At 53.3% G+C, this 13336-nt stretch overlaps 1 protein-coding gene across 1 annotated transcript in view; it reads left to right on the top strand.

Annotated features, from left to right (window-relative positions):
- DLGAP2 (DLG associated protein 2) overlaps positions 1-13336 on the top strand; it is a 177838-nt gene that overhangs the window by 111621 nt on the left and 52881 nt on the right. Inside the window, exon 5 of the mRNA XM_047091590.1 lies at positions 5142-5361. Within this exon, the coding sequence (XP_046947546.1) occupies positions 5142-5361 (220 nt within the window). The remainder of the gene's footprint in view (positions 1-5141; positions 5362-13336) is intronic.

The following is a 13336-nucleotide window of genomic DNA, read 5'->3' as shown; positions in this document are numbered from 1 at the left end:
CTTGCAGGTGGTGCTGGGGGTCCGGCGTGTCCTAGAGCTGGCAGGTGGTGCTGGGGTCCGGCCTGTCCTAGAGCTGGCAGGTGGTGCTGGGGTCCGGCCTGTCCTAGAACTTGCAGGTGGTGCTGGGGGTCCGGCGTGTCCTAGAACTTGCAGGTGGTGCTGGGGGTCCGGCGTGTCCTAGAGCTGGCAGGTGGTGTTGGGGTCCGGCCTGTCCTAGAACTTGCAGGTGGTGCTGGGGTCCGGCGTGTCCTAGAACTTGCAGGTGGTGCTGGGGGTCCGGCGTGTCCTAGAGCTGGCAGGTGGTGCTGGGGTCCGGCCTGCCCTAGAACTTGCAGGTGGTGCTGGAGTCCGGCCTGTCCTAGAACTTGCAGGTGGTGCTGGGGTCCGGCGTGTCCTAGAACTTGCAGGTGGTGCTGGGGTCCGGCGTGTCCTAGAGCTGGCAGGTGGTGCTGGGGTCCGGCGTGTCCTAGAACTTGCAGGTGGTGCTGGGGTCCGGCGTGTCCTAGAGCTGGCAGGTGGTGCTGGGGTCCGGCCTGTCCTAGAACTTGCAGGTGGTGCTGGGGTCCGGCCTGTCCTAGAGCTGGCAGGTGGTGCTGGGGGTCCGGCGTGTCCTAGAGCTTGCAGGTGGTGCTGGGGTCCGGCGTGTCCTAGAGCTGGCAGGTGGTGCTGGGGTCCGGCCTGTCCTAGAACTTGCAGGTGGTGCTGGGGTCCGGCCTGTCCTAGAGCTGGCAGGTGGTGCTGGGGTCCGGCCTGTCCTAGAACTTGCAGGTGGTGCTGGGGGTCCGGCGTGTCCTAGAGCTGGCAGGTGGTGGTGGGGGTCCGGCGTGTCCTAGAGCTGGCAGGTGGTGCTGGGGGTCCGGCGTGTCCTAGAGCTGGCAGGTGGTGCTGGGGTCCGGCCTGTCCTAGAGCTGGCAGGTGGTGCTGGGGGTCCGGCGTGTCCTAGAGCTTGCAGGTGGTGCTGGGGTCCGGCGTGTCCTAGAGCTGGCAGGTGGTGCTGGGGTCCGGCCTGTCCTAGAACTTGCAGGTGGTGCTGGGGGTCCGGCGTGTCCTAGAGCTGGCAGGTGGTGGTGGGGGTCCGGCGTGTCCTAGAGCTGGCAGGTGGTGCTGGGGTCCGGCGTGTCCTAGAACTTGCAGGTGGTGGTGGGGGTCCGGCGTGTCCTAGAACTTGCAGGTGGTGCTGGGGTCCGGCCTGCCCTAGAACTTGCAGGTGGTGCTGGGGTCCGGCCTGCCCTAGAACTTGCAGGTGGTGGTGGGGGTCCGGCGTGTCCTAGAACTTGCAGGTGGTGCTGGGGGTCCGGCCTGTCCTAGAGCTGGCAGGTGGTGCTGGGGGTCCGGCGTGTCCTAGAGCTGGCAGGTGGTGCTGGGGTCCGGCCTGTCCTAGAACTTGCAGGTGGTGCTGGGGGTCCGGCCTGTCCTAGAGCTGGCAGGTGGTGCTGGGGTCCGGCCTGTCCTAGAACTTGCAGGTGGTGCTGGGGTCCGGCGTGTCCTAGAACTTGCAGGTGGTGCTGGGGTCCGGCCTGTCCTAGAACTTGCAGGTGGTGCTGGGGGTCCGGCGTGTCCTAGAGCTGGCAGGTGGTGCTGGGGTCCGGCCTGTCCTAGAACTTGCAGGTGGTGCTGGGGGTCCGGCCTGTCCTAGAACTTGCAGGTGGTGCTGGGGTCCGGCCTGTCCTAGAACTTGCAGGTGGTGCTGGGGTCCGGCGTGTCCTAGAGCTGGCAGGTGGTGCTGGGGTCCGGCGTGTCCTAGAGCTGGCAGGTGGTGCTGGGGTCCGGTGTGGTGGGATCGCTGGGACCTCTGCATCCCGGCTGAGGAGGCACACTTGCCTTCCCCACATCTTCCAGCCACGCCCCTGTCTTGTGGCCCCCTTTTCTCTCTTCCTCTTTAAAAACCTCTGGCACTATGATGGCTTCCTTCTTAAAGGAAATTCTTAAAAATTGTGGTAAAATATCTGTAACAGAACTTTCCATCTTGACCGTGTTTCAGTGTGCAGGTCAGCGGTGTCACATGCTCGTTCAGTGCCCCTCACCGTCCATCTCCAGACCTCTTCCGTCTGGCAGAATGCAGACTCTGTCCCTACCAAACACTGGCCGGTGTCCCCGGTGCCACCACCTCCGTGTCTCTGTGGACGTGAGTCCCCTGGGCCTCCAGCCAGTGGACTCACCCGGCGTCTTTCCTTGTACGACTGGCTTCTTTCCCCCGGCAAGTGCCCTCACGGTCCGTCCACATCGCAGTGACAGTCCACCATGCACGTGTGGGTTTACAAGTATATGTCCTCCCCAGTCCCTGCTTTCAGTTCCTGTGGGTAAATATCCCAAAGTGGCCTCACCGGACCACAGCGGTTCTACGTTTAATCTCTGGAAGAACCGCCACCCTGTTTTCCACGGTGGCCACGTGCGGGGCCGTGTCTGCTCGCCATCTGTCACGACCTCTGCAGAGCCCACCCCCGGCTCTGCCACAGACTGGACAGTCACCCTGTCACCCCCACTTCCCCAGCTTGCCCCGCTTTGGCTGTTCCGTGCCCACATTTTCCAGAAGCAGGCCCGGTTGTGTTCTGAGTTCATGGTTCACGAAGGGAGACAGAGGAAGCCTCAGGCCACACTGATTGTTTTCCATAGCTTTTACCCCACTGGCTTGGCACCCTCCTGGGATTCCCGGGGACCAAGCCGTGGTTTGAGTCCCAACGTAAAACGACACCCACTTTTCCCAGTCCCCCTCAGGCTGGGTGAGCGCATCAGCTCTCAGAGGACAGAGCATTTCAGGTCCTCTCTGGACCAAGTCTTGAGATCCTTCTCAACTACTTCTATTTGTCTGGGAGAAATGAGTCACCTTCATTTCTAGAACCTCACGGATGTGTTTCTGTAGCTGTGAGTACTAGCCAAGTGGTCCTCGCTGAGATTTTAGCCTTTAAGATGCATGAGCAGGTGTGATGGTGTCCTGCCTCAAGGACAGAGCTCCTGGCCCGCGGTGGGTTTGCAGGAGGGGGTCCGTGAAACCCCGCGGCCAGGGTGCTGGGGACGCTGGCGCCATCACTCAGAGTTTGGCCTTTTCAGGCTGTCTGATGTGGGTCTTTGACATATATGGCATGAAACGATCTGAGGCTTCTTGATATAATTCCCCATAAGGGAAAACAGAGTGTAAGAAATGTGTAGTCAGGAAATGTCATGTTTCAACCCAGCAGGTGTGTGTCCCACAAGCTTCGTCACTGGGAACGTGAGGCTGTCACGATGGGAGTGTCGTGCTTTGTCCTGACCCTGATTTGTCTGCCCCTCTCCAACTTCAGAAACCTTCCTCTGGTCTTTTCTGTCGATGCGACCCAGAGATTCTCCTCCTCACACTGGGGGCCAGGCAGCCGGCCTGCCTTCCTCCCCCCCGACACACACATACACACACACACACACACACACACACACACACTTTCCTCCGCCATCTCCAGAACGAGAGAGGGTTGTGCTCGCTCTGTGAAGGGGGCCATTTCCCAGCATGTCAGGAGCCCCACGTGGTGCCAGGCAGGGCCACGTCCAGGTCTGCAGTTAGAGATTCTGGAAGAAAGCAGGTTTTCCTTCCTGTTGGAGGGGAGATCAGCTTCTCTCGCCCGCTTTCACCCTGCAAACAGGCAGAGCACAGGTACTGAGCTGGTGTCTTTATCTGTGAGCATCACACAGGGTGTTCTGGAAGTCGTGGGTGGCCTTCCCGGCAGTGGGATAGCACATTGGGACATCGGGGTGTGAGAGGCGGACACAGCAGGCGCAGGACGGAGGCAGGACGATGACAGCAGGGGGTGCTGGGCATGGAGAAGCCACCTGAGAAGCAGGGCAGATGTCCCGGGCGGCTGGGCCCCTCCCAACACCCAGGGCAGGAGGGACGGGCCGGGGACCGATCTGGAGGGACAGCAGAGGCCACGGGGTGCCCCCTCAGCCCTTGCCGCCTCCCTGTGCACTGAGCCTCCCCTCCCAGCCCCGGCCGGTGCACGGGGACTTCACCAGCAAGCATCCCGCCCGTGCACACGTGCTAACCCACGCGTGATTCCCCCGAGGGGTGTACCCAACACAGGAGTAGCCGGGGAGGGCTCATTTATCAACGTCCCTTTCAGCCTAACACGTGACCCACCCCGAGAGCCCTGCCCGCGGACCCGTGAGCCTCCCGTCCTCACCGACGAGTGGCTAAGCCGTTAAGCTTTTCTTCCCTAACATCTCACCTGCTCTGCACCCCGTTCTCTTCATCCTGGCTCTCCTGCACACCTCCCTTCACTGGGCACCCAGATGAAGCCTGTAGGTTTGGCTCTTGGGAAACGCACAAGGATCACTATACAGGAATGGCAGGAAAAGTGTGTCCCCTGCTAGTGCTCACTGACCCCATGCAAAGTCCCTCTAGCCAACCCGATGGGCGTGCCCCTGTGTGCCCGGCACCTGCAATCCCGCGCCTGTCCAAAGCCTCGATGTTTTCTTAACACATTTGGACCTTTTAGGTTCCCAGGGTGACTCTATACCTGGAAATTAAATTGCAGGCGTGAAAACTATTACTTCACCTGCTAAATTGTCAAAGGAAGCGAGTCTCCTAACATCCCAGGCCGAGTAGCAGCACGGGCAGGACGCACATGGCACAGGCTGGTGACGAAGCGATGGACACCCCGCTGGCCGTGTCTTTCTCTCCTGGACCCGCGGTCCTGCTGCTCCCCTGGGGAGAAGGAGATGAGCTTCCTGCCAGATGTGTGCTTGGTTTCCACGACGATGCATAGAGGCAGGCTCAGCTCCTAGAGTTGCTGGGCCATGGACAGCCTGGAATGGTGACAGAGGCGCCGGGGTCGGGACGGAGTGGGGACCAGCGGTGTGTGCTCACTGACCGCCCAGATGCCAAGCTCCACCCGCGTCCTGTCTTCTGTCCTGGGCGGTTCCAGCAGGCCACCCTTTCAGCCACCCTCAGGGGCCCTCAGAATTTCAGTAACATCTCAGAAGTGACATTTTTCTTAGTGTTTGTGAGAAATAACCCAGTAAAAGCCCTTCCCTCAGCTTAATGGAGCCCCAAGGCCAATTTCCAATTAACTCTGCTGAAGAGACAGTACCTCAAGGTCAGGGTGAGTTTTGTTCTTTCTTTTTCTCCCGTGACCTGGCCACATCTCGCCATCACCTGTGCATTCTTGTTCCAGATGAGCGAGGCAGAGATGAACGGGCAGTTCGAGTCGGTGTGTGAATCTGTCTTCAGTGAAGTCGAGTCCCAGGCCATGGACGCCCTGGACCTTCCCGGATGCTTCCGGACGCGCAGCCACAGTTACCTCCGAGCCATCCAAGCTGGTTACTCCCAGGACGACGAATGTATTCCCGTGATGACGCCCTCCAACACCACCCCAACTGTCAGGTCCACAGCAGGTAAAGCCGCCCTTTCCGCCTTCCTGGTGAGAACCATGCAGGGGTGCGGTCTCCATCCGAGAGGAGCAGGCGCACCTTCGCCGCACACGCGATACACTCTCCGAACGTTTGGTAACTTTCCCAAATTGCATTTGTCCCATTTTCCTATTTGCAACGGTCTTTTGAAACACTTCTTTTGTCGATAACCTTTCTTTTTCTCAGAATGCAATCTCTTAGGTATCAAAGTTCTTGCAAATAATCAGGTATAACTTCTGTAAAGTTTTCTGCAGGAAAAAAAGTTTAAGGGCTGACATTTAGAAAGTGACTGTGCTTTAAATACCAAGGTTTAATAGATTGCAGTAAAACTCGAGCAGACGTGCAGTGACTCCGGGGCTCCCTCACCTTCTCCTCCCGTCTGAGTGCCGCCTGGTGGGCAGATCCATAAACATGATTCACCACTTGGAGCAGATCCTTCCTTCATGTAAATTCACTAATCATCCCCTTCAGTGTCACAGTTTGCTTCCATTCTTATGGAAAACCATATCCACCCCTTTGAAAATTTACCACCTACACGAAATATCAGCGCCCAGTATTTCCCTGCGCTGTTACTGTTTCTGTAACATAATGAATATACATGGCCTGGAGAAACCATAAAACACAGCAAGCCATAAACGTTCGCTGAGCCCCACATAAAGGCCAAGCGGAGAAAGTCAGAAACGGGCAGAGTTGGGGAGCGAGGTCATCTGAACACTGTCGGAGCAGGGAGGGGACAGTCTGAGAAGAGAGCTATGGGGGCGTGGTGGTGACGAGGAGCAGGGTGAGGAGGAGGGAGGGCTGCGGCAGCTCAGGGAGGGGCATCCCCACCGTCCTGCCACTTCGGGAGAGGACGGCACGTGGTTGGCTAGCAGCAGACGGGAAAGGACACCCTGGACGCCAGCCTTGTTTCAGGATGCTGGCCCTCGAGCACCTCAGGCTTGTCGACTTGCTGACTCTCAGATTTCAGAAGTAGCTGTGAATAATTCATCAAAGGGCATGTGTGTGTGGGTCCTCAGTGATCTTCTTGTGTGGCCGGGGGCACCCAAGTGGAGGGTTGGTGACACTTCTTGACCGTGAAGCCTTGGGGTGTTCGGAAGAGGCGCACAGGACCGTGGGGTGCTGCGTCCCCAAAGCACAACTCTGTGGAGATGATAGGGCAGTGCCGGGGGCATGCCCCGTGTGACATCTGTCACAGATGTGCCACTGTGATGGGGCCTGTGGGTGGTGGGGCTGAGCCTCCGGGCCTCCTCCTAGGTGCCCTGTATCTTAGGAAGTCCGTGACACCCTGCAGCGAGGTCATGGACCACCCCCCACACTGTGGCCTTTGTGGGAAATGGCCACATTAGGAACTTAGGGAGGTAATGAACTTCACAAGCACTGCCTTTTAAAAAGTACACTTTTGGAAATCTTTACTGATCTACTCGCCAATATTTGTTGAGTGTCTCGTATAAGCAAGTGACAGTCTCTTTCACGGTCTTCAGAAATGCTTTGAAACGATAATTACCTGGCAGAAAATGACTTTATCGTGTTTGTCGTTATGGGAGAATAAAAATAAGACAGTTTTCATAGAGATCACGCAAGAACCCGTGCAGAACTCACACTAAAATTCTGATTTGTGTCATTTTCCCGAATATGTTGTTGAGTTCCCAAAATGTACGCACCAAATAAGTCCCAAAACATACTTCCCTCCAGAGTTTCTTTTTTTTTTCTTTTTTTTTTTTTTTTAAATTTTTTTTTTCAACGTTTATTTATTTTTGGGACAGAGAGAGACAGAGCATGAACGGGGGAGGGGCAGAGAGAGAGGGAGACACAGAATCAGAAACAGGCTCCAGGCTCTGAGCCATCAGCCCAGAGCCTGACGCGGGGCTCGAACTCACGGACCGTGAGATCGTGACCTGGCTGAAGTCGGACGCTTAACCGACTGCGCCACCCAGGCGCCCCCCTCCAGAGTTTCTACCAGACCTTGGCCTAGTTACTGAGCCAAGATCTCCTCCAGGCCAGAGGGGACAGGGTGCAGACTTGGGGAAGGGTCTGAGAAACAGGTGACCTGCTGGGAATCTCATTCTGCAGACACGGAAAAGGGGTCATTATTCCACCCATTTCCGGTTTTACCCTAAGCACTGCATATATTTTTTTCATTTTTTTTTATGTTTATTTATTTCTGAGACAGAGAGAGACAGAGCATGAGTGGGGGAGGGGCAGAGAGCTAGAAGGAGACACAGAATCCGAAGCCGGCTCCAGGCTCTGGGCTGTCAGCACAGAGCCTGACGCGGGGCTCGAACTCACAGACCGTGAGATCATGACCTGAGCCAAAGTCGGTCACTCAACCAACTGAACCACCCAGGTGCCCCACACTGTGTATATTGATAATCTCACTTCCCAGATAGAATTGGGAGGGTGCAGCAGTTGTCTGGTTAATAAGATGAATGAAAAACCACTACCTGCAACTTCATAGAAATACAAAAGTTTGGGGGAAAACCATCCAACGACACAGGATGTAAATGCCCGCTAAGCTTCCGATCTGATTCAGAGCTTCGTGTCTGAATCTTCGAGGCAAAATGTGATCTCAGTCGTTTTATATTAAAATAGAAGATCGTAGAGCAACGTTGACATTTCATAGTTACATGGGTAGGTGTGTGTGTGTGTGTGTGTGTGGAGAGAGAGAGATTATTTTGGCAAATTGATTTTCTTTTATGGTTCTAAAACTCTCTTGAAAATAATTCCAAAACAAGCTATTTTCAAAATCATTCACAGTGATTATTTGGAAGTCTCAGATGTATTTAAATATGTATTTAAATATGTTTCTTTTTGCGGCTTGAAAAGCGGAAGCTGCTGTCATGAGGCTATGTCCCCTTGAACGAGGATGAACGTGTGATTTTAATATGCATCTAGTAGCCATTAAGTATCAAATATGTGCATGAAAGGTTTATTAAGAATGTGAAAATATGTGTCAGACATTCTATTTTAAACACTGACAGGTGGGTGCCACCAGGAATGGGTGCTGGCTAGGAGTGACTGGATGTCACCTGTTTTCTCCCTCGGCCCTTAAAGGCACGTGGAGATTCAGCCGAAACAGAGTCTGTTCCTGTGCTGTCCAGGGACCCCCGAGAGGCGTGGACCACGTTTCTCCTGCACTGTCTTTCATTATAAGGAATACACCTATCGATTAGTGTCCTGTCCTTAAACGGAGCGGTTTTCAAAACATCTAACTTTCATTTCACACTTGGTTTCTTTCTCGTCGGTGAAATGATTTATCAGAAAGATCTACTTGTCTAAATATGCATTTCACCCAACTTTTCTAGGGAGAGCGTGTCATTGATATTATGGAGGAAAATGCTATGACATTAGATTATAATGATTTTTCTCTGGGTCAAAAGTTCTTTCAACAAGTGTCACAGCTGATTCTAGAAGTCATTAAAACAAAGGGAAAATCCATACAAAGCATGAACAGAGGAAACAGCCATAAATTTATTTTTATCCTGTTGTTTATGTTCCAATAATAACCTGTCCCTCAGGGGGGCATGTAAGAATCTGCTTCCAAGATGTCCTGGCTTCTAGGGTCTGACCGCCTTCCCAATACGCCCCCAGCCACATGGCCCATTTCCGTCACCCACCGCGTCTCCTTCTCGGACTCTGGCACCCTCGCCTCCCTCACGTAAGGGCCTGTGATGCCATCGGGCCCCACGCGACCCAAGGGCGGCGTGTAAGGTGACGTAGTTACAGTCCCAGAGATCAGATGTGGACATCTGGGGGCGTGGGCATCCAGACCACCGTAACAGGACTACCACATCATTATAGTAAATATTGGCTGGGCGCACGCGTGGACGGATGGACGGATGGACGGAGGGGGTCTTCTCTGGAACCACGCCAGGAGATCTTCCTCCCGGTCACACAGAAGCATGGGGTGCCCACTGCTCTGCTGGGCGTGTACTAAATCCAAGCTCCTCCTGCTCCCGGCCAGGAGTGTCGCGAATCCCCTGACCTGTGGAAAGGTGACGTGGAGGGCTCTCCTCCATGCTCTCCTGGAAGCGGACGTCCTGCCACAGCCACGTCTCTGACCTCATTGCCACGTGTGGCGTCTGAGGTTCGGGGACGAGGGATGAAGACTGGGACGTCCGCATCCTTTGTGGGTCTGGCCGTGGTGCTGAGATCCGTGGAGGTTAGCAGTTGTGTCTGCAGAGCTCTTACGTGGCGGCTCCCCCTGGCCTGTGGACTTGCACGTCAGAAGAAGTCAGGATACGTTGGGACATGGTCTGTGCGATTCTAATTGCCTGTGATTCCTTGGACTACATAACCTCCGGGTCAACGAGCGAAAGACAGCCTCCACCCTCAGGACCAGTGAGCGAAACTGTGCAGACAGTTACCTGGACACAGAGGAGGGGGCCCTCAGTTTACCTGGCTGGTGGCGGGCAAGTCCCAAGAACGCAATGTGCTCTTCCCTCCAAAAGCACCGCGATTCGAGTGTTTTTCGCCTCTTAGACACATGCACCCATCCACTCACCCACAAAGGAGAGCGGTGTGAGCGACCCCGTCATGCGGTCCAAACTTGTCAAGGGGATGAGTCGTGGTGGGACTGACACTAGACCCACAGACCCCAGACTCACGGTCCGGGATTCTTCTTTACGACTGTCTGCAATTCACTTCATCCCTTGCCTAAAACGGGGAGGGGGGAGGTTGGAGGGTACAGGTGCGTGGCGGTTCAGTCAGAGATCCACGCGGGAAATTCTGTGCCGCCATCACGACAGCAACGACGACCTTAGTTACTCTAAGAGTTGTTTAACTTCTTGGAAGGAAGCCAGCCAAACTGGTCCCTTCACACCCCGTAAAATGAGTACCCGGGGGTGAACAAGGAAGCAAGTGCCTGCGTGCGTAAGCCGACAGCTGGGCCAGGGAGTCATTCAACCACACGGTGGGGGCCACGGAAGCTGCCTCGCGTGCCCTGCAAATAGCCACATGCTCCACCGCGTGACCCCTCTGTGCTGCACACCCGTGGCGTGCTCCCTGGGCCTCTGCATGGCCTTCTAACTGGCCCCCCTCTTGGACTTCTCATCGCTGCCCACCCCACGCTCCACACTCCTACGATCTTCTTTCTAAAAATACGGCCCCCCAAAATTAATAGAACAGAGTTAAATACAATATAAACCATAGCCCGACGCAAACATACCCGCCTGGCACCCTCTCTCTCGGCTTCCTGTTAGCAGCGAGTGAAGGGCCATTCCCTGTGGGGCCGTCTGACCCTGGGTGACCTGACCCAGGCTCGCCCCACAGCTCCCCGTCACCTCGGCTGGTACCCACTCACCTGAGACCCTCTCACTGCCGAGCTTTGCACACGCTCTGCCCAGCCCAGAACTCGCTCCCCTGGCTTTCTGTATGTAATTCCTAGCTATGCCTTAAGATGCAACTGTGAAATCCTTGCTTCCAGGAGGCCTTCCGTGATTCATTCTCCTGATCAGTTTAGGTGCCACATAAACTCCTTCCTCCCCACTCCCTGATCAGACAAGTTCCAACAAAAAAGTATTTATTAAAACCAAGAAATCCCAGCGTTCATTTATTTTTAAAATGAACTTCCTTTTAAAGATGTAGAGATATTAGATGCCCAAAACTTGAGGCTATGGTTATATTCACTATTTCATATACTTACAACATCTCATAAATATATTTGAAAAACATTGATATTATGGCTTTTATTCCTTATGTTAGTTTTAAAAGCATTATATTGAGACAAGTTATAAAAATTCATAAAATTCATAAAACATCCTGAGAAGGTTGAAAAGAAAATACTTTTCCTCTCTCAGGAAAGAAAATACTGTAGCAATGCAATGCTTTTAAATCACATCTCCAAAAGTCAGTATTTAGTTTTCTTTCTGTGCGATGATGTAGGATATAAATTAATGTTAGAAATGAGAAGAATCTGATCAGAAAGTCCTATGTATACCTTTGAGTTTATGATTATCCAGACCTAATAATGTCACATATGCTATCTTTAAAACGCACTTTAAAAATTATGATTCATTTGTTACTTTTGTAACTTCAGATTCCTTTCATTGCTTATGGGTTCCAAGAGACACTTAAGACAACTTAATGTGACAATTTTGGACTTACTCAAAAATGGTATGGTTTCTGATTAGGAGTTCCTAGATTCTGGAGAATGAGCCTTTTTTAAAAAAAATTATCCTTTGGTTAGTTAACTATATGTTAACTAACTGCAATTTAAATTAAAATTTGAAAAAAAAAATACCCAAGCAAAGGATGAACTGAATCACAATACTGATGTCAACGTTAGTTAGAACTGCTCACTTTATTTTTTTTTAATTATTTTTGAGATAGAGAGAGAACGGGGGAGGGGCAGAGAGAGAGGGAGACACAGAATCCGAAGCAGGCTCCAGGCTCTGAGCTGTCAGCACAGAGCCCGACGCGGGGCTCGAACTCACGGACCGCGAGATCGTGACCTGAGCCGAAGTCAGACGCTTTTAACTGACTGAGCCACCCAGGTGCCCCATTTGTAAAAATGAATTTAAATGGAAGTTTCTTACCCCTAATTATTACGAATTTGACATGCACTTTGTATTAACTATTAGGTTGAAAATAAAACGTAGTTCAAAAAATCACCCTTTGAAGCATCATCCGTGTATGAAGGGAATCGGGCTTCTGGCTTCCAGCCCGTCCGGGCCACTCCGGCCCTCCCGCTGTGTCGTGCACACCCGGGGGAGTTTTGCTCTGCGCTGCTGGTTGAGGACGAAAGCGTGGTTGTTCTGAGGAATGTCGGAAAATTACGAGTGTGACACCTGACGGTTAACCTTCTGTGTCACCTTGACTGAGCCAGACATTTAGTCAAACGCTATTCTAGGTGCTTCTGTGAGGGTGTGTTTTTTGTTTTTTGTTTTTTGTTTTCTGCTGAGTGAACATTTGAATCGGTAGACAGAGAAAGCAGAGGGCCCTCCGGGTGGGCCACATCCAATCAGTTGAAGGCCTGTCTAGAACGAAAAGCTGACCCACCCATGAGTAGGAGAGAATTCCTCCTGCCTGACTGTCTTCAAATTGGGGAATCAGCTTTTTGCTCCCTGGAAACTTGAACTGATACGTGGACTGTTGCTGAGTCTCTGGCCCTCCAGCTTCGGGCCACTGTAGCACCCACTCTCCCGGGGCGCCAGCGTGCTGACTCTCCCTGCACACCCTGGGTCTGGTCAGCCCCCATACTGCGTGAGCCGGCTCCTTATGCCAAATCTCTGGGCGAACGTACATGGACCTCCCTTTGCGGTTCTTTTTCTCACACAGCCCCAGCCCATACAGTGTGCTCCCAGCGTACTTCTGTGGCTCCCTAGTTAAAATGGTCAGACTAGTAGCTCAGAGGGTTTTTACCAACAGCCCTTCACCCTGGCACACGACTTAGATGTTAAAAAGCTAAATCAGAAACTGTTGTCCTCATGGCTGGGGACAGGGGAGGGTTCGTTAAAATGAAAGGTGTCAGGGAGCCCGGGTAGCTAGTCAGTTAAGTGTCCGACCCTTGATATTGGCTCAGGTCGTGATCTTGGTTCATGGGATCGAGCCCCAAGTGGGGCTCTGTGCTGACAGCACAGGGATTGTCTCTCTCCCTCTCACTCTCTCTCAAAATAAATAAATAGACTGTAAAAAATAAAATAATAAAGTGAAAGGTGTCACGGATGTCCAGAAGCTACATTTGTGACATAAACAGGTATCCAAAAGTGTTAAAAACCCCATTAATTTCAGAAATATCCAGGTGACAGGTGTTACGCGGCTGCAGGGAGCTGGCCTCCAGGACGACGGGCTCCCCGTGGGAAAGTCTGGCCGAGGCTCGGACGGGGCGTGAATGTTTGCTACCTTCCAGAGCCCACACTCTCCCCGCGGCCGTGGGCACCAACCAGCCAAGGAAATCCCGCCTGGCTGTGCACACTGGGGCCTGAGATCGGGTTCCGCCAGCCACCAGGACTGTGTGCCACGC

Source organism: Lynx rufus, unplaced genomic scaffold (assembly GCF_022079265.1).
Source record: "Lynx rufus isolate CCGP_SWC_20201006 ecotype Redwood Valley unplaced genomic scaffold, mLynRuf1.p SCAF_3, whole genome shotgun sequence".
Classification (NCBI taxonomy): domain Eukaryota; kingdom Metazoa; phylum Chordata; class Mammalia; order Carnivora; family Felidae; genus Lynx; species Lynx rufus.
This window is presented reverse-complemented; position numbering and strand designations above follow the sequence as displayed.